Consider the following 19,034-nt stretch of genomic DNA (forward strand, 5'->3'; position numbering starts at 1 on the left):
GCACCAGAACTTTCACCCCTTGGAATGAGCACAGGATTCTTGTTGGCAGTACGCCCAACAATTCTGAAGAACTTGGCAATTGGCACAAGTGCAATAAATAGCTATTAAGTGGTCCTAGAAGACATGAATAATGACTGGAAAAATACATTTCCCAGTCATTCAAATTTCTCAAATATAACATGAATTATTTAGATGCTAAGTGAGGCAAACAATGCCTCACACAGTGCAGACACATAATAAACATTTTAAAACCTAATTAATGATGACTGAAATTGCTCATAAATAAAAGCAGGTGGTGATGAAATTTAGAATTCTTCAGATAACGAGATTAGTATGCAGATCAGGGCTACACGTAAACAGTTCTTCCAATAATTATACTATAATTAATGGCATTGCTGTACTAATTTTTTTTTAAACAGTAAATTCCAAAAACCTTCATTTCATGAAATGTGCTGTCTTAATTACAGTCGACCTTAGAGAGATGATACCCTATCCGTCCTGAAAGAACTGGTAAGAAAAAGCATCGTTTCCAGTCACAAGGAAAATTAAACAACTCCGTACCATCGATCGATTTCTCCAAGACACTTTGTTTTTATCACTGGATTGTTTTTTCCTCCAATGAATGAACATACATTGAGCACCAGCTGTGTAGCAGGTATTGTGCTACATGCTGTTTAGGATAGAGACTATAGTGATTTAGGGTCAGGCAGGCTGAGCTTGGAGCTAACCTCTGCTAGTTACTCACTGGCTACTGACACAGACCGAGTTACTGAATTTCCCTTACATTCATGTTCCTCATCTGCAAAATGGGAAGGACTAAACTGCAGGGTTGTCCACATCAGGAAATAACATACAATGTAGCTGGCTGTGACTATTACTGTATCACTGGATTCTCACAACTCCCGGACTAAGTGCTACATCTTGTTTGCAAATGTGTAACCAAAGGCACTTAGAGGTTGTGACCTGGATAGTTTATCCTTTTGAGATGCTTTTCCCTACACCAGGCTTATTTCCATTGTACATTCTTCTAATGCATCTTCTGGTAATTCTTGTGTGCCTTCTAGAAATAGAGAAATTCTATTTCTACAAAGTCAAAAAGCTATTGTCTCTGATGTTTTCGGCAGCATGAAGAATTGGGAAAGACTGGAGAGCGACTCGGGACGTGCAATGCAAGCTCCTATAGATGAACACAGTATGAGCAAGCGTTTTGTATCACTATCTGCTTGTGGGTGGCGGGTCCTTTTATCAGGTTAACTGCCTCTAATACTTCTCTGCTGCATACACTGCACTCCCTGATATCAGAAAAGGAAATATGTGACAATATCATTAGTATAGAATAAAAAACTGCACAGGGTAACTCACTGATTAGAATGGTGTTCCTCTGGGTGCTGCCTGTGGCTCAGTGGGTAGGGTGCCAGCCCCACATACCAAGGGTGGTGGGTTCAAACCTGGCCCCGGCCAAAGTGCAACAAAAAATAGCCAGGTGTTGTGGCAGGTGCCTGTAGTCCCAGTTACTTGGGAGGCTGAGACAAGAGAATCGCCTAAGCCCAGGAGCTGGAGGTTGCTGTGAGCTACAATGCCATAGCACTGTACTGAGGGTGATAAAGTGACTAGACAGAGTCACTTTAAAAAAAAAAAAAAATGGTGTTCCTTTTAAGAGTCCCTGGGATTGAGGCCGGGCACAGTAGCACATGCCTATAATCCTGGCACTCTGGGAGGCCAAGATGGGTGGACTGTCTTGAGCTCAGGAGTTCAAGACCACCCTGAGCAAGAGTGAGACCCTGTCTCTAAAAAACAGCCCGGCATTGTGGCAGGCACCTATAGTCCCAGCTACGTGGGAGACTGAGGCAAGAGAATCACTGAGCTCAAGAGTTTAAGGTTGCTGTGAGCTGTAACACCATTGCACTCTACCGAGGGCGACACAGTTAAAACTGTCTCCAAAAAAAAAAAATGTCCCTGGATTGGTGCTGAGCCAAATGTATATACACTCTACTAGAATATACTAAACAGAGTAAGCATTTAATGGTTGTTATTTATGAAACAAAGGGTTTTACAATACTAAGTGGCCAGTCTCCTATATTTTTTAGTTAGTTGACATTCCTTTGGAGCAGTCCTCTTAGTATCTTGATAGATTTTCTCCAATTAGTTCTCCTTATTTCTATTTTTAGACTCTGCAGCTACTGGAATAAGGGAATATTTCCATCAAAAAAGCAAAGTCTGGTCAAAAGTTCTTGAAGAAATGTACCAGAAACAGCTCATCCTATTTTTGCTGGGATTTCTAATCACGTGAGAAGGGTCCAGCCAGACCCAGAAACGTAGCTTTGATTGGTCTATTACTATTAGACAATGAGCTAAGCAGCAAAATCAGGTGTGTAACCCAAGGCCGCCACTGCTTTCCAGCAAGCCTTCCCAACAGTGCAGATTTGATCAATGTCCGAGTCCCTGATAGGCTACTTCCATTCTTAGTATGTCTCTCTACTGGTAATTTATTATCTCTTTCAATTTATGACTTATTGAAAAATATAGACTAAAACTGAGCATATGGCTACATGCTCACTTTCCGTTTATAGACGTTTATTGAGCATCTTCCAGAGACCTGATGCTGAACGTGTGTCTGGGATAAGAAGTCCTAACGCTCTGGAAGAATATGATGGAAATGAGTTGCCTAAATTTACCGGAGAGGATGTCTATCAGTTAAGATTTTTGGTTACAAATTTTGAAAGAAGGAATTTATTACTAGGATCACAGGAAGTCACAGAATCAAAGAGACCAGGTAACCACCATTCCAGGGAAGACAAGTGGCAGAAGCCATCACCCTCAGCCCAAACATGACAGCCTCAACTGGTTAAAATTCAAACTCTAGGAAGAGGAGAGCTTTAGTCAGAGGCTTGCCCTAGGGCACTAGAAAGTAGAGATGTTTACATTCAGAGGATAAAGAATACATTTTTAATAAGAGGTCATTTCTCCTTTTGTAGAAATAAGGCTGATTGATACGCTCAGTATAAAGACATGCAAGGTAAAACTTTTGGTCACCTGTCCAATCCTGTAATATACTGATGAGAAAATATGAACTTTGGAAAATTTGACCCCTTGAAATTTTCTGGTTTTAAGATTCTTTTTTAATACTGACTTCCCCCTTTGTCTTTTTAATACACTCAATCCAGCAAGCTCCCATGTTAACTTCTACAAGGTAGTCTTCGATGAGTATTAGAATGTATACCACATCTGTAAGTGATTACAGTCAGACGTCTTTCTTCAGATCTCCGTTTAAGATGTAAAGTAAAGAACAGGGGGGAAAAATAACTTCCCTTCTTCACATACCCTTTAAAAGTAGGGGCAACTATTCATCTTTTAAACTAAGAGAGGAACCAAAAATGTATTTTCCCTTCCCACTCTTCCTAATGAAAATGGGAATTGAGATGCCTCTTAACAAAAGAACTTCTCAGCCGACTTGAAGGCTAAAATTGATATTTTAAACTACACATGTCCCTGTCTTAATCACCAGTATCCCCAAACCCTACTACCCTTCTCTCTCCCAAGTCAAAGCCCATTGCTCTTGGTTTTATGTGGCCACACACAGCCAATCCTAGCAGCTAACATTGTAACACTAGCTTACTATGGTAGTGGCCTTGAAATTAGTATTTTACATGTATTAACTGATGATTAACAAAAAATTCCAAGATCAGACCCATTATATTCATTTTTCAAAAATTAAGAAATCCATCCTATTAGATTCATCTTTCCGATGAGGAAACTAGGTCATAGCCACCACTCTTAGCAATCTGGGTTTGTGAAGACCGGCTACATGAGGCTCCAGATAAATTCCTTCTACATGTATGCAGGGCAACTTCGAAAAAAGACTTGTACAAACACAAATCCCCACCCCTTCCATCTTCTAGCTGTGTGGTAAATGAACAAGTTACCTAGACTGCAAATCTTTCTATCTATAAAATGCGAATAATGCGTCCACTTCATGGGACATTGTAAAGTAGGCCAGTTCTTCTCAAACTCCTAACTGTAAGATAAACATCTTCCTACGGTTTCTAGTTTGAAGAAGTAAGATTTCTTTTTTATGTGAGAAGTCTTTTTTCTGTATTCCTACAAGGTATTGTAAGGTATATGTGTTAAGGATATTCCTTGCAGTGACTTCCAATCCTACATTTTTCCTAAAGAACTAGACCATGTAAGAGCTCTGTGTAGTGACTGTCTGGAAATATTACGCTTTTGTATTATGCTAACTGCTCGGCATAGGTCTTGACCAAACAAGCTGAATCAATAGCAGCCTAAAGCACTGTACCATGGCACCAAACTTATCTCAACAGTTTAGAAGAGTCAGGGGGGATAAAACTGGCAATTATGTCCATATAGTTTAAAATGAGATCTGTGTTCTCTAAATACTATGAAATCATGACACTGAAGAGAACAGTCTGGATGCTAACCCCAAGATGTGATGTCAGCTCTTCTATTCAACCCAATTTCCCTCCCTAATCAGCAAGGTTCAACATTTATATCCTAATAGTATAGAATTTTAAATGTGTTTATACAAGGACTACCCAGAAAGTATTTAGCCATATAATATGAAAAATAGTATTAACAACTGCTGGATACTTTCCAACAACCCTCATATTTAAAAAGACATGAATACAGTGTGTAGTAAAAACTTCCCAAGAAATTCTACAAACGTCTTTTGTCACATATGTTATTTCCCCTATTATCATTAATAATGTTGCTGACAAGTGAACTGCATTTTACAAATAGGAACACCAAGGAAAAACCACAGTGGGATTCAGGTCTTCTAACACTTGGTCCAGCCACTGGGCTGCCTTTATACTATCTATTTAATACTAAAATAAAAAATTAGAATCCTCAGAATTTGCAATTTCTTCTAAATTCTGCCTACCAGAATAACTGATTTTATTACTGTTTGTATACTGATCCACGTTACCAGTATACAAACTGATACTTAATATTCTTACACTTAAAGCTGTCAACAATATAAAAATATAGAAATGAAGTATAAAATACATTATACTGTATTATAAATAAATAAATAATCTGTAATTAAATATATTTCCTACTTAAGTAGTATGTGTAGAGGAAGTTATTTCCTTCCAAATAATCAATACTTCCTATCTTTGTTTAGCCCCTTTAAATAACTGTACCGACATGACTTTAAAAATGGTTTTATTTTTTGTGCAACTAAAGGAAAAGGGTTCTACCCATAAATTCTACTTTACAAAAACAATTAGGAACTTTTACAAAGAAAATCACAGAACAAACTTTAAAAGGCAATGGATTCCTCTCCTTCACTGCTGGGCTAGAAAAATCAAGCTTATTCTGCCAGGAATCACAAGGTAGAACTGAGTATTCCCCAAGTGGAAATTATACAGTGCCATTTCAGGGAAAGACTATTCAGCTTTCATCCCCAACACCCATAACTAGCTTTTACAACAGTTAAACCCGGTAGCAGGTTCAAACCCGGCCCTGGCCAAACTGCAACAAAAAATAGCCAGGTATTGTGGTGGGCGCCTGTAGTCCCAGCTACTCGGGAGGCGGAGGCAGGAGAATCACCTAAGCCCAAGAGCTGGAGGTTGCTGTGAGCTGTGACGTCATGGCACTCTACCTAGGGCAATAAAGTGAGACTGTCTCTAAAAAAAAAAAATGACCAGTTAAACCCAGCCAAAATAGTTCAGTCTAGGCTTTATGATATAAGGCTATTATGGTCTTGAAAGATGCTAAAAACAGGAAAGACTGATCAAAATAAAAGATGTTATTGGAAACTAATAGTCACAAATCGTTAGTTCCTTGCTGTATCTCCCGTCTACAAAACATTAATAAAGGGATTATTTTACTATAAAGAAAATTTTAGTTTCACATATAACTGGTCAGAACTTTTGTCCTTAGTTATTATATAATACGACCCGTCCAGGGCCGTTAATCCAAATGGCATGACCATTGTATGCCCACAATTCACTTCTGTCTTTACAAACAAAACTTTCGTAATTTACGTAAGCACATCTGTAGTGAGGTTTAACACTGAGATGCAATCAAATATCCATACTATGTGATTTTTTGCAGACTGCAATGTAGGTGATATATTTATAATCCCCTTTCATTTGGGTGACCTTATAAAAAATAAATCAATAACTTATAAGCCCTGTCTCTAAAAAACATTTTCAAATGTACACATAGAAATGGTTACAGACAGTAAGATTTTTAGGAAACATCGTCCATGTCCACATCCTCTTGTAACTGCTGTACCATTTTCTCTTCCAACTTCTTTGCTTTGCCTTTAATAAAAATAAAAAATTAAAAATTTAATTTAACGTGTCTTCATAGAATTCATATCAACACTTCATAAAGAATTTTGTATGTTTTATAATATTAGCCATTTCTCAGAAATTTAAGGCCAACTAAATTTATACAGGTCTTATGATACACTATGCATAAAGTAAACGCTATACACACACCTGCTCATTTCATCCTCACAACAAAGTCCCATTTTAAAAATGAGACAACTAGGTGGCACCTATACTCAGTGGTTAGGGTGCCAACTACATATACCAAGCCTGGCAGGTTTGACCCTGCCCAGGGCCTGCTAAAACAATGACAACTGCAACAACAAAACATCCAGGTATTGTGGCAGGTGCCTACAGTCCCAGCTACTTGGGAGGCTGAGGCAAGAGAATCACTTAAGCCCAAGAGTTTGAGTTTGCTTTGAGCTGTGACGCCACAGCACTCTAGCCAGGGTGACATAGTGAGACTCTGTCTCAAAAACAATAAATAAATAAAAATAAAAGAATAAAGATGAGACAACTGAAGCACAATGACAGATTAACCTCCCCAAGGTCACTCAGCTATAAAATTACGTAAGTCAAAGAGCTGGTATTTGAACCCTGGCCATCTGGTTCCAAGGTCCCTATTCTTAACACAGTATTATCTACCTCAAAGAGGATTACCTAAAAAGTTAGATAACAATGACTCATTCCTCTTGCTTTCTGAGTATCAGTTTGTATCACTAACATGTTAAAGAAATACTCCAGCATTTTGTCTATTTGTTTTAATAAAAGTTAGTACAATAATCCAGGTAGGACTTTTATAAAAATCTATATGACACATGGTCATAGGATTTGACTTTTACTGAACTAACTAAATTACGTTAACAGATGGTACCAGCTGAGTAAAAGACTAGTTTTCTAGGGCCTCATGCATTATGCAAACGAACAACTGCCTAAAGGGGTGACTACTACAAAGAAGTTTTAATATAAAACAACAGTCCTCAAACTTGAGTATCTAAATCACCTAGAATGCTTCTGGAGAACAGAGGTGCAGGGCAGCACCCGTGGCTCAAAGGAGTAGGACACCAGCCCCATATACCAGAGATGGTGGGTTCAAACCCGGCCCCAACCCAAAAAAAATTGAAAAAAAAAAAAAAAAAAAAAAAGAATAGAGTTGCAGACTTAAAAGGGCCTTGGCCTTTGTATTTATACTAAGTTCCCCAAGTAATTCCAATATCAACCAAAACTTGAGAACCACTAATACAAATTATGTCCTTTAATCAAAACAAGTACGGTACAAAATCATCCATGATATTATTATTCAAATCATTTTGCCTAACGTGGGGAGGTATCTTATGGAAAACAGAATTTAATGAAGAGAAAAAGAAACACCATATCCAATAGTTGACTACAACTGGGCTATACACTAAATAAATCATATTTTTATAAACCAAGTCATACCATAAATGTACTTTGAAAGATAAAATTTAAATGAAAAAAGTACCCAAAGTTAACTGGTACCCAATTAACACAGACCACAAAAATCTAGACTTTTCATTTCTCAACCTAAAGCCCAGTCCCGTGTCACGCAGTACTTACCTGCAAGAGGGGCTCGGATAAGATGGATGTTTTGCTTGACTTCCTTGATGTCCTGGACTTTCTGTAGCTCTTTATTTTTCTTCAGTCTAGGATAAAACATATCAAAGCCAAAATTTCAGTTACTAAGACTTCACGAGACATAAATTCGCAACATAGGTACTAAGTGTTACTAATGAAGTTAGCCACACAGATGGGGAATGGGAACTACACGACTGCCCTCCTGCTCACTCCCTCTTCTTCTCCCCTCCCTCCCCCAGCCCCCCAGAAACACCAAAACTAAGTCAACAAAGAGTCTCTCAGGTCTCTCAAATTACTCATTCCAAAATGGCAAGTGGTGAACTTAAAGAGATATCCACTTTCATGTTTATTTGCAGATTTAAGGTAAAGTGAACTATTAAACCCTTACAGGATATACATTTTCTTCCCTATCAACTAAAATTCAAAAGGATTTTTAGTTCCTAAATAGCTTAACAGGACTTCTGTACTCCCACAACTATTCATTCACTATATACGTGTGCTTCGTCTGGCACAAAATATGACATATGTACCATGCATATACATGCATATATATGTATGTGTTTAATAAGTGAATGAAGGATGTGACTGAAGAAAAGAATGAACAAATCTCACGCAGTACTCTACTCCATAAAACAATCTCTAATTGTTAAAATGTCCAGATCTTTTCTCCTCAAATATGTAACAGTGTTATGTAATTTTTTGAAAATCACTCAATAAAAAAACTATAATCATTCAATAATTACAAGAACAAAAACCAACATATTATGTTCAAAAATGCTAACAGATTAGTTCTGAAACACTTAGGCTCCTTTTCGGTCATGCTTCAGCATTTTTTTAAGCTAGTAAGCTCCTGGCACTTGCTTCTTCTCTACAACACATTACACCACGATTAGATTAAAAACCAATGTTCTTGCTCTGAAGATATAGCTGGCTATAGGCAAAGTATCAGATAAAGCTTGGAACATCTTGTTAGCCATAAAAGAAGGGCCTCAAAGAATGATGAGGAATTGTCAAAATGACATAAGAACCTGCCTGAAAGAACTGGCACTGGTCAAGCTTAAACCATAAATAATGATAGTAAAAAACTGTAACCCACTGAATACCATAAACACCCATGAATGCACACAGACATGGTATGAATAAAGGTATAAGTTCTGAAACAGAGGGGGAAAGGAAAGCTATTTTTCACATGAGAAGCCAACTAAGAAATGTAAAAGAAATGATAAATCAGAAAAAACACCTCTGGGCAAAAATCACAGTAGTAACTGATTCAGGCAAGACCCTCTAAGGTGCTAAAACCTATAAGGTACAACTTTGAAGAATAAAAGTCTCTTACAGAATCTCAATGAATTTCCCTGAAAATAAGTATTGATTGTAAGGGAGGAAAAAAAGAGTAACTTTCCAGTGGAGAAACTTGGCAGGCACCACCTTAAAAAAATGATCAACATTAACAGCACCAGCAAGGTTACATCCTGTGCCTGCAGACACCATGCATGAGGAGGACACACCATCACATCTGTGATATTCCTGCCACAGGTGTCGGGCCAAAAACTAATCATGAGGAAAATCCAAATTAAGAAACACTGTACGAAATAACCTGGCTGATATTCTTCAAGAATGTCAACATCAGTGGTGCCTGTAGCTCAGTGGGTAGGGCATCTGGGTTGGAACCCAGACAGGGCCAGCTAAAACAACAATGAAAACTGCAACAACAACAACAACAACAACAAAAGCTGGGTGTTGTGGCAGGCACCTGTAGTCCCAGCTACTTGGGAAACTGAGGCAAGAGAATCGCTTAAGCCCAAGAGTTTGAGGTTGCTGTGAGTTATGATGCCACAGCACTCTACCCAGGGCGATAGCTTGAGACTGTCTCTCAAAAAAAGAAAAAGTCAATATCATGTAAAACAGATGAAAAACTGTTCAGATTAAGGGAGCCCAAAGAGATATGACCACTAAATGTAACACATGATGTAAGATTTTCTGTTGCTCTAAAGGACATTATTAACAATTAATGAAATCTAAACAAGAACTGTAAATAATGTGACATTATGACATCAGTGTTAACTTCCTGGCTTTAGTGATCATGGTATTTAAGAGAATATTCTCATTTTTAGGTTACACATACTAAAGTATGCTTAGAAGAAACGGGTAATATGTCTCAACTTACCATAGTGACAAGGATAAGGTAAATACGGTACAATGTTAACAGAATATACAAGAATTCTCATATTAACCTTGCAAGTTTTATGCATGTATGAAATGTCAAAATAAAGTTACACAAAAAATACAAATGCCTCTAGGTATCTACCAGTAATTATTTCTCTGAGAGTTACTCTATACAAATACGCATACCTGTTCATTATAAATTTAGCTTGGCGTTTCTGTTTGATCTCTTCAACTCTCTTCATTGCATCAACTACAAAAAAATTCATCAAAGTTAATAAATTTATGCACATTCAAGCAGTGTGATTGTAACCAACAAGTGCTTTAACAGAGACTTCTACTGAAATAAAAATACTCATTGTAAAAACAATCCCTACTGAAAAAGCTGAAGAAAGTTTATAACCTCGACTGACCTCACTGTCAATGTTCTTTTTCACAGATGTCATTTCTGGAATTTTCATTCAATAGCAGCTTTTTCGGCTATTAAATTTTTCTTTCACTTTAAACCAGTCTGTTGCTTTTCAAACTTAACTATAAAAAGAACTTGGGATTACTGGTCAATGTGTGAATTGTGACAAGTTCTCAAACTTGCCAGCATGCACTTACACTGGCAGCACTGCACAAACAACTCAGTAAGGTTTCATAACACTGGTATATATATCAGTGTCTCACAGAAGTGCTCATGTCAACATGTGGCAGTGTCTTGCTAAGAGGCGTTCAGTATTGTTGCATGTTTCTGTGTGCCATATAAAAACAAATGATGGCCATTCCAGAAAAAGAATCCCAAAGTTGCTCTGAAAGGTAGACTAGGCACTGGCGTTGGTGCACAGCTTCCCAAGGGGTGTGCTTCAAAGGTGACTGTAGTGATATTCAGCAATGAGGTATGTAGCACTTTTACTAGGATGAGTTCACAAACTCAACCATCAGACCTCCTATAAATAAAGGGAGCAAAGGAATGAGACTCTGATAATACCTGAACCAATTACCATCTAACAGAAAGAATAAACCAGGAATAGTCAGTAAAATGTATGTAGAGGGCAGGAACTGTGTGTGACCTGTGCCTCTTTGTACACTAAAGGCAGTGCTTAATAAATGTGCGCTTAGTTAAAATAAATTAAGAACTGCAAAAACATTACTATTAAAGTACAGTAGAACCTCTGTAAGTTGACCAGCCGAGAGACTGTAACAACATACAGAGGTGGTCAACATAAGGAGCTGGGCCTACTGTATGAAAACTTGCCTGTGGTACAGGTCTGGGCTATGAAAATTAGGTCAACTTAGGGAAGTGACCAATTATGGAGGGTCTGCTGTGCATGAAGTCTTACGGAACACAGCAGTATTTCTCAAGAGCAATGTAAATAACATGAAAGCAGCATGGAGGGTCACAGTAACTGCACATCCACATATCACAAAAATGGGATATGTACCTCAATTTCAACATCAAGCTGAATATCTATCAAATAAAAGTAGTTAAAAATACTATGTAAAAATGATCAGGAGCTGCTGTGTTCACATTGTAACGTAAAAAGTAAACAGAAGCAAAAACAAAATAAAACTGAATAAGGTCTAGAAATGCTTCAGGACCTTTCAATAATGTCCTTGATAAGGGGGCCTACTGGAATCAAATTAAGAATCCTATGAAGTTAATTTCTTTAGAAATCCTTACTAAATTATAAACCAATAAAAATTGACTGCTTTTCAGAAATGAACTCTTCTTCTAATTATAAAACAGGAGAGAAATACCTTATCAAAAAAAAAAAAAGAAAGAAAAAGAAGAGAGGGAAAAACCCCAAAGACAGAATACTTAGAACAATGTGGAAAAAACCTTCCAAATCTAGGCTCCAATTTCTCCACCTATTCCAAGATAAAGCTTCAGAAGGTGTCAAATACTGCCACAAAGGCCCACAGCTTTTCAATTCCTTCCCTGAAGTCTTGTGACTCACCACAGAAAAGGTGCTGAAAGGGATGCCTACCTATGATCCTTTAGGTGAGGTATAAAACTTTACAGAATTCTAAGCCTTAGGGACTTCTGGTTAACAAATCAAATTACCCCCACATTCAATACTAGACATGGGCGAGGTGCAGTGGCTCCTGCCTATAATCCCAGCCCTCTCGGAGACAGAGGCAGATGGATTGCCTGAGCAAGAGCGAGACCCCCATCTCTACTAAAAACAGAAAAACTAGACAGACAAGGTGGTGCATGCCTATAGTACCAGCTACTCAGGAGGTTGAGGCAAGAGGATCACTTGAGCTCAGGAGTTTGAGGTTGCTGTGAGCTATGAGGCAGCACTCTAGCCTGGGGCAACAGAGTGGAGCTAGGTCTCAAAACAAAAACAAAAACAAAAAACCTATAAATGGTTAAAGACAACCTGCAAGGAGTCCTGGGAGAAATCAAGGTCAGGGCTAAGGGCCCCCAACACATTAACAAAGTAGAATCTGTAAGGCAGCTTCAAGAAACTGAGACTACACATGAGACTCTTTGCATTGAAGTCTCTGCCTACATCAGGAGGGAAAAAAAAAAACCAAGAACCAAATTATTATCGCTTTTAATTCAGTTGCCTATAATTTCATTTTCACCCAAGCCAAGCACTTAGAGCAGAGGTTCTGTGGGTTGTGACCCCTTTTTAACAATGAAAATACACTGTGGCATCAGGAAGGTTAAGAACCACTGAGTTAGAGGTTCTCTTAGAATATTTGTTATGATCACCTTAAGTGCTATACTTTTTAATCTTAAAGTACTAAATTTTTACAGAATATAATTTATGTCCCTAAACTAGATCTAAACTTATCCACTCCATTAGGTTTTGTGTCTATTTTACCATACCACACTCATCCCCCCCCCCAAAAAAAAATATTTTCCATTTCTATTTTTTCAGATTTTTTAATGTTTTTATATCTCTGGGCACTTTAAGTAATATCAAATTTAATATTATTTTCTAATGGATACACCAGCCCTTTGTGAAAAGACTTTAGGATAGCGCCTAATAAAGATACAATACAACAGAACTATTAAAATGAAGATAAAAGAATAAAAGCCAAGCAATGAAAATGAGAAACTTAGTATTTAAACAACAAATTGATACTGAAAGTTCTAGCAATATCCCAAACCAGCCTCTCCTAAAAATTCTGGGTATTTCCTTGCGACTTACTAGTTTTATTCCATAGTTCTCTCTGGTATTTGACAGGTTCATTTCTGCGTTTCTCAAATTCAAATGAATTATCCTGTAAGAGGAAAAAGATGGGGTAAAAATAACGGTTTTAAGGAAGCAATTCTTAAAACATCCTCCTTTCACAAGAGTTCCCAGTGAACACGTGTTAAGATCCCCCCAGGGTGATCTCAGAGAATACAAGTTTTCAAACTTTTTTCCTTTACACACCTCCATGTACAAAACAGCCCTGCCGAAAACTTCTCTCTACATACAAGTGATTCTCAAATGGAGTGTAAGGGAGAGTATCACCCCATCCTTCAGAGGAGAAGATATAATAACAATCATGGAAATTACACACCAACTGGAAAAGCTTCTCCAATTTCCTATTCCTAGCTAAGACTCACCACCAAAAAAATTTTTATGCACATGAAGTTGCTATTTTTCACAGATGAAAAAGTCAAACATCAAGAATTTCATGATTTGACCTAAATACCTATTACAGCAAAAAGATTTGAAGACACTATATAGAAAAACTAGAGTTATTTCTTGGTTTTCAAATCTATCTGACACAGACATATTAATGGCGCTGTGTATTTAGCTATTTCTTGTACATACACATGCCACATGATCACAATAACCTCAGCAATAAGTTAACTAGTAATTACCAAATGACTTGACTGACATTCTTTCTTCACTCACGCAGTTGCCACTTACATTTGGGGCGCTACGCTTCCTCTTGCCCAGAATGAAAATAACGTGTGTGACAAGAATCACGATTTGGCCTTGCATCTTGTCAAATAATATTCCTTACATTCACTGAAAAGCTCTGGTGTTAAGGAAGCCACAAAAGGGCTTCATGGCAAATGCTTATAGATACTGTCCCTTAGGAGCAAGAGAGGTGGAAAAGAGGTGATAGGTTTTCGGGGAAGAGGCCACTGAAGCCGGGAATAGAAAGATTCCCCCGCTCAAAGGTAGTCTGGCTGCAGCATTCCTCTGTCCCCTTACAGGGAACAAACTTGAACAAACTTTAACAGATCCTTTTATGGATTCATAACCACAATATGATGAAATTCCCTAACCCCCTGACTTTCCCTATTCTTCTTCATACCAATGCTATTAACTAATCTCTCTGACCTCAGACACAAACTTCTGCTAAGGAAATCCAGAAACTGATAAATGAGTCTATTACTAACTTCATCTAAGTCCCCACTGCTGTTCAGGAATCCTTAATCTCTAAACTTCCTCTCAAAATCCTTGAGTAAGAATTTCTAACTTCACCCCAACATTTAAATGATTTTTCTCTTTGTTTGCAAGAGCTGAAAATAGTTTTCTGAGAATTTAAAAAAAAAAATTCTATAAAACTGGACTGGGAATTTTTTCCCCTTTTCAGAATTCTACAGAAGTATGGTTTTCAGGATTATGTGAGAATGAGATTATGTCCATAGCCAAAACAAATAAAGCACTTAGGTTGTGATTAATTAAATCATACACACACCCCTAAAATTGAAATTTTGAAAAACACAAAAAACTATACTGATAGGGCAGCGCCTGTGGCTCAAAGGAGTCGGGCAATGGCCCCACATGCTGGAGGTGGTGGGTTCAAACCCAACCCCGGCCAAAAACTGCAAAAAAAACAAACAAAAACAAAAACTATACTGATAGCTTAACTATACTCACCACTGTAAGCTCTTTACCAGCTGCTTTCCGGAATGCTTTAGTCCACCTGACCTTGCGAGGATTGCGCTTCTTTTTAAAGTTTTTATGACATTTAGATTTACAAAATCTGAACACCTACAAGAAAAATAAGTTAAAAATACAGAAAAGTCAACATTAAAATTTTTTCTAGCATAGGATATTATCCCTGCCAAACAAAAACTATTGTGAAGTCTGAGAAATGACAATAGTTCTAACAATTCCTTCTGCTTACTCACGACATCATTTAGAAATGTGTAGGACGCATCAGAGTAAATGGAAATTAAACTCTTTTGTTTATTAAATTATTAAATCATAGCTGTGTACATTAATGCAGTCACGGGGTACAATGTGCTGGTTTTATATACGATTTGAAATATTTCAAACTGGTTAACATAGCCTTCATGACATTTTCTTAGTCATGTTAAGACATTTATATTCTACATTTAGTAAGTTTTTTGACTCTCAAACCTCATCCCAAGTAATGGCTCAGGGCCCTGAAAATGTGGTTAAAAACTACTAATCATTTTTGTAGAATAACAGTAAAACCTTACAATGGCCTCAAATGAAAGCAATAGTCCTAGGTAAAGTTATTTATTGAAGTCCCATCTCATTCAGGCTAATTTTCAAAATTCACTTTCTACATACCTCACTGGAGATAAAGTTTCTAACAATTCTAAAATCTCCTTTCCTTCTTTCTTTCTTGTTAGAAGCACAAAATACTTTCAAAAGCAACTAAAAATGGCAATTGATTTGTTTTCTAAAGTATTTATTCATAGATCTACTAGTGGCATTCTTATTACTTTAATTCTTCGCCTTCATTCCAAAAAATTTAATCTGTTAGTAGTAACTTAACTTAATGATCCTTCATTGTGTTCCTGAAATGGTTTATCAAGACTCCTTTTATAAATCCAAAATGTATTATTTTGTTACTTTTGTACAAACTTAGGACACGCTGCAATTTGTGTATGTTACTAGAGGAAATGTGAAGAGACAAAGTAATTCTTTGGAGTTTATAGGTCTTGGCAAAAAAAAATTAAGTGGAATTATCATACCTAAATGATGTTGTGACCAATAATAAAATAGAACAAAATAAACAATATAATCATTTCAAACCAAATAAGCCTGTGTATACACCAAAAATCATAATACTTTTCACCATATATGTATGTTGTTCTATGGGAACTTCAAGCAGGTCAATACACATTGTAGGACAATTTTCAGTATCAGTTTAATCTGATCTAAACCCAGGCCCCTGGATAGCTTTCTCCTAAGAGACTTGAGTGAAAGCCTGTCTATAATCTTTAGATAATTTCAAATAGACAAGAAAATATGATAATGACTATAGTCTCTTGGAGTAACCACTATGAAATCATTATCAGCAAATTTCATTTGAGTATTTTCAGCCCCAAATACTGTTACCTTTTTAAGTAAAAGCCTTCTACATTTCATACCTATTAGGTAACTCCTGAGCAAATCTCTACTTCTAAGATCTATCTAATAAGAAGGCTAACATGTTCTCAATCTTCTCAATTCCAAACAGAGCCAATGAGAAGTCTACTGACTCCTCGTCTAATAGGTATTATCTGAAAAGCACAAAGAAACGCCCGAAGAGACTGGAGTCACTGGAGGTGTGAGGACGAGTCAATCAGTAAATAAGAAGCATCTACTTACTACATGCCTGATGTTGTACTAGGTACTAGGGATGCAAGAATTAAAACATGGTACCCTATCTTGGGAAATTTAATCTAGCAACATGGTAAGTCTCACTGTGAGGAAAAAAAGGATCAAAATTAGACTAGCATAAACAATGGGATAAAGCTATGATCGTATATAAAGTAATATGTAAACACTTATAAGGAAGTAGTTAAATCTACGGTGGGTTAAGTGGTGGATTGATCACACGCAAGGCAAAGCTTTGGTGGCTCAAGTTCCCCTTGTAATCTAGTTCCCTGTCATACTCACATCCATCAAACATGTACCTTGGCCTAAAAGTTCTTCACACCTTTCTTATCCAACTAATTCAATAAACATTTATTAAGGCTTCATTAAGGTTGTAGGTATTATTTCTGCTTGTAAAGTATGTGAAAATATTGAGTATTAACACTAATTCTACCCTTACAAGGCTACATAAGAAGAGTTAAGAATTGAGGTTTCTATGAAAGACAGTCTTAAAAACTAAGAGAATAAAGACAAAAACTAGTTAAGAGACTATAAAAGTGGTAAGTGGCAAATCTGAACCAGGGCAGGAAGACGGAAAAAACAAAGACATTGAAGAAGCAGAATGATAGGACTGGATAAGTGGATACAAAAAGGTGAAAGATTCAAAGACAACTCTCACACGTCTAGCAAACTTGGCACGTAAAGACGGTAACCCAGAGAGTAAAAAGATATGATGTAATAAGGAATTCTCTTTCAGTAGGTTCACTGTTAGGTACAAGCAGGATGTCTCCATCCAATGAGATCTAGAGCTGAGAGGAGATTTGCTAGCAAACATACTTATTCTTTGATAGTGTTTCAGGACCTCTACTTCTTCCTATTCCCCCCACCAACTCTGTTCTGGATCTGCTGGCCAAGCTGACTCCCAACTAATACAACAATGTCCTTGCTAGACTTCCTCAGCTTAACTTCCACTGTGCCTACCAAATCAATACCCAGGTCTGAACACTTTCTACCATCTGTTGTTCTAATTCTAGTACCCTGCTGATAAGCATTACTAGGCAAAAGCATAAAATCATGACCAGATCATTTATAAAATCAGACTGCCCACTGCAAATTAGACCCCAGCCTGGGAATCTTTTGGTTTTTACAAATTTCTTATCATGTTCCTTAAATTAAGTATTCAAAACATTCTATGTGCTCTTCTCAGTTTTCAAACATACTTCTCAGCCCTTACGTTCAACTGTATCCCTTGTTTCTAATTAGGTCAATACCTTTGGTCTATTACAGAGATAAAAAGTGATGAAGTCAGACCTATTGTTTTTTAGCAGGTCAAAGATCACTTTGTTAAATATACAGATTCATAGATCCTGTTCCCCTCACCCTTAAAGATTCCAACTCAGCAGATTTGGTGGAAATCAGGAATCTGAATGTTTAACAAATACCCATTAATTCAGAAGCAAATGTGAGAGGGGTCAAATTCTGAGAAACAACGTGATTCTCTGAGAAACAGGAACGGGATTCATTCTTGTATGAGAGGGCAAATTCACCTATCATTCAAAAACTCTTTTACAACTAGGCCTCATTATCTACTACTTGCATGTATATGCTCTCATCTTTGTATTTGTAGCCCTGCCCCAAGCCTCTATCATTTACAATCTAGACTTCTTCAAACAGATATGTGATTGTTCTGTTCTGTGCCTTTGTTCAAAATGTTCTTTCCTTCCATCTAAAATGCCCTCTACACTCTCTTCAGCGAAATTCAAGATCCAGGATAAATGTCACCTCTATTCCGACTCTTCCCAAACATGACCCTCTCCAACTTACCTCCGGTGACTTAACATATAACTCTATCATATCATTAAAGACATAGGCAATATTGTCATCAACCTCTACACTTTAGTATAACGCCTGCCTGGGCATACGTTCAACCAAGTTTAAGATTCAAGAATTTGGCCCTTGTACAGAAATTGCCAGAGAGCCCTAACAGACCCCCAAGAATCCCGGTCGGCGCTGACCGGAACTGCTCTGGAATCTCATCACAGCCAATGCTACCAGCTCCGCTGAGGCCGCAAGCAGGAGAAACTCTCCAAGCAGGAGGCCGGTGCCAGAGTCACCCACTAAGCCCCCTCGCACGGATGCAGCGCGGGGAGCCCGAGTCAAATCCGGCAGGCGCTTAAGAACCCGGCGCCCAACTGAGGCCCGGGACCCGCGGGAGCGCGGCCGGCCCGCGCGCTGGTCTCGGCCGCCTCACCTTGCAGTCGTTGCGGACGAACATCATGCCGTGGCCAGGGTAGATTGGGCCCGAACAGAAATAACACTTCTCGATACGCATGTTGAACTCGCGTGGGTCCCGGCAGACCCAAAGCTAAACTCGAGAGGAAGTGACGTACGCCGTCCCCGGAAGTGATTTTCTTCCCCTTCCCCGACCCGGAAAAGGTGAGCGCGCCGGGCTGCCGCGGGTCTGCGCGACGTG

The 19,034-nt window shown here is 37.9% G+C and overlaps 1 protein-coding gene across 1 annotated transcript; it reads right to left on the minus strand.

Annotated features, from left to right (window-relative positions):
* Positions 1-5,650: 5,650 nt before the first annotated feature.
* On the minus strand, positions 5,651-18,975 carry RSL24D1 (ribosomal L24 domain containing 1). Its single transcript, XM_003784370.3, has 6 exons — positions 18,813-18,975; positions 14,885-14,998; positions 13,208-13,280; positions 10,248-10,311; positions 7,878-7,963; positions 5,651-6,290 (listed from the first exon to the last, which is right to left on the minus strand). Exons 1-6 carry the CDS (start codon positions 18,891-18,893, stop codon positions 6,217-6,219), a joined length of 492 nt encoding a protein of 163 aa, XP_003784418.1. The 5' UTR covers positions 18,894-18,975; the 3' UTR covers positions 5,651-6,216.
* Positions 18,976-19,034: the final 59 nt, after the last annotated feature.

Source organism: Otolemur garnettii, unplaced genomic scaffold, assembly GCF_000181295.1.
Source record: "Otolemur garnettii isolate 467f Iridium unplaced genomic scaffold, OtoGar3 scaffold00011, whole genome shotgun sequence".
In the NCBI taxonomy this organism is placed as follows: domain Eukaryota; kingdom Metazoa; phylum Chordata; class Mammalia; order Primates; family Galagidae; genus Otolemur; species Otolemur garnettii.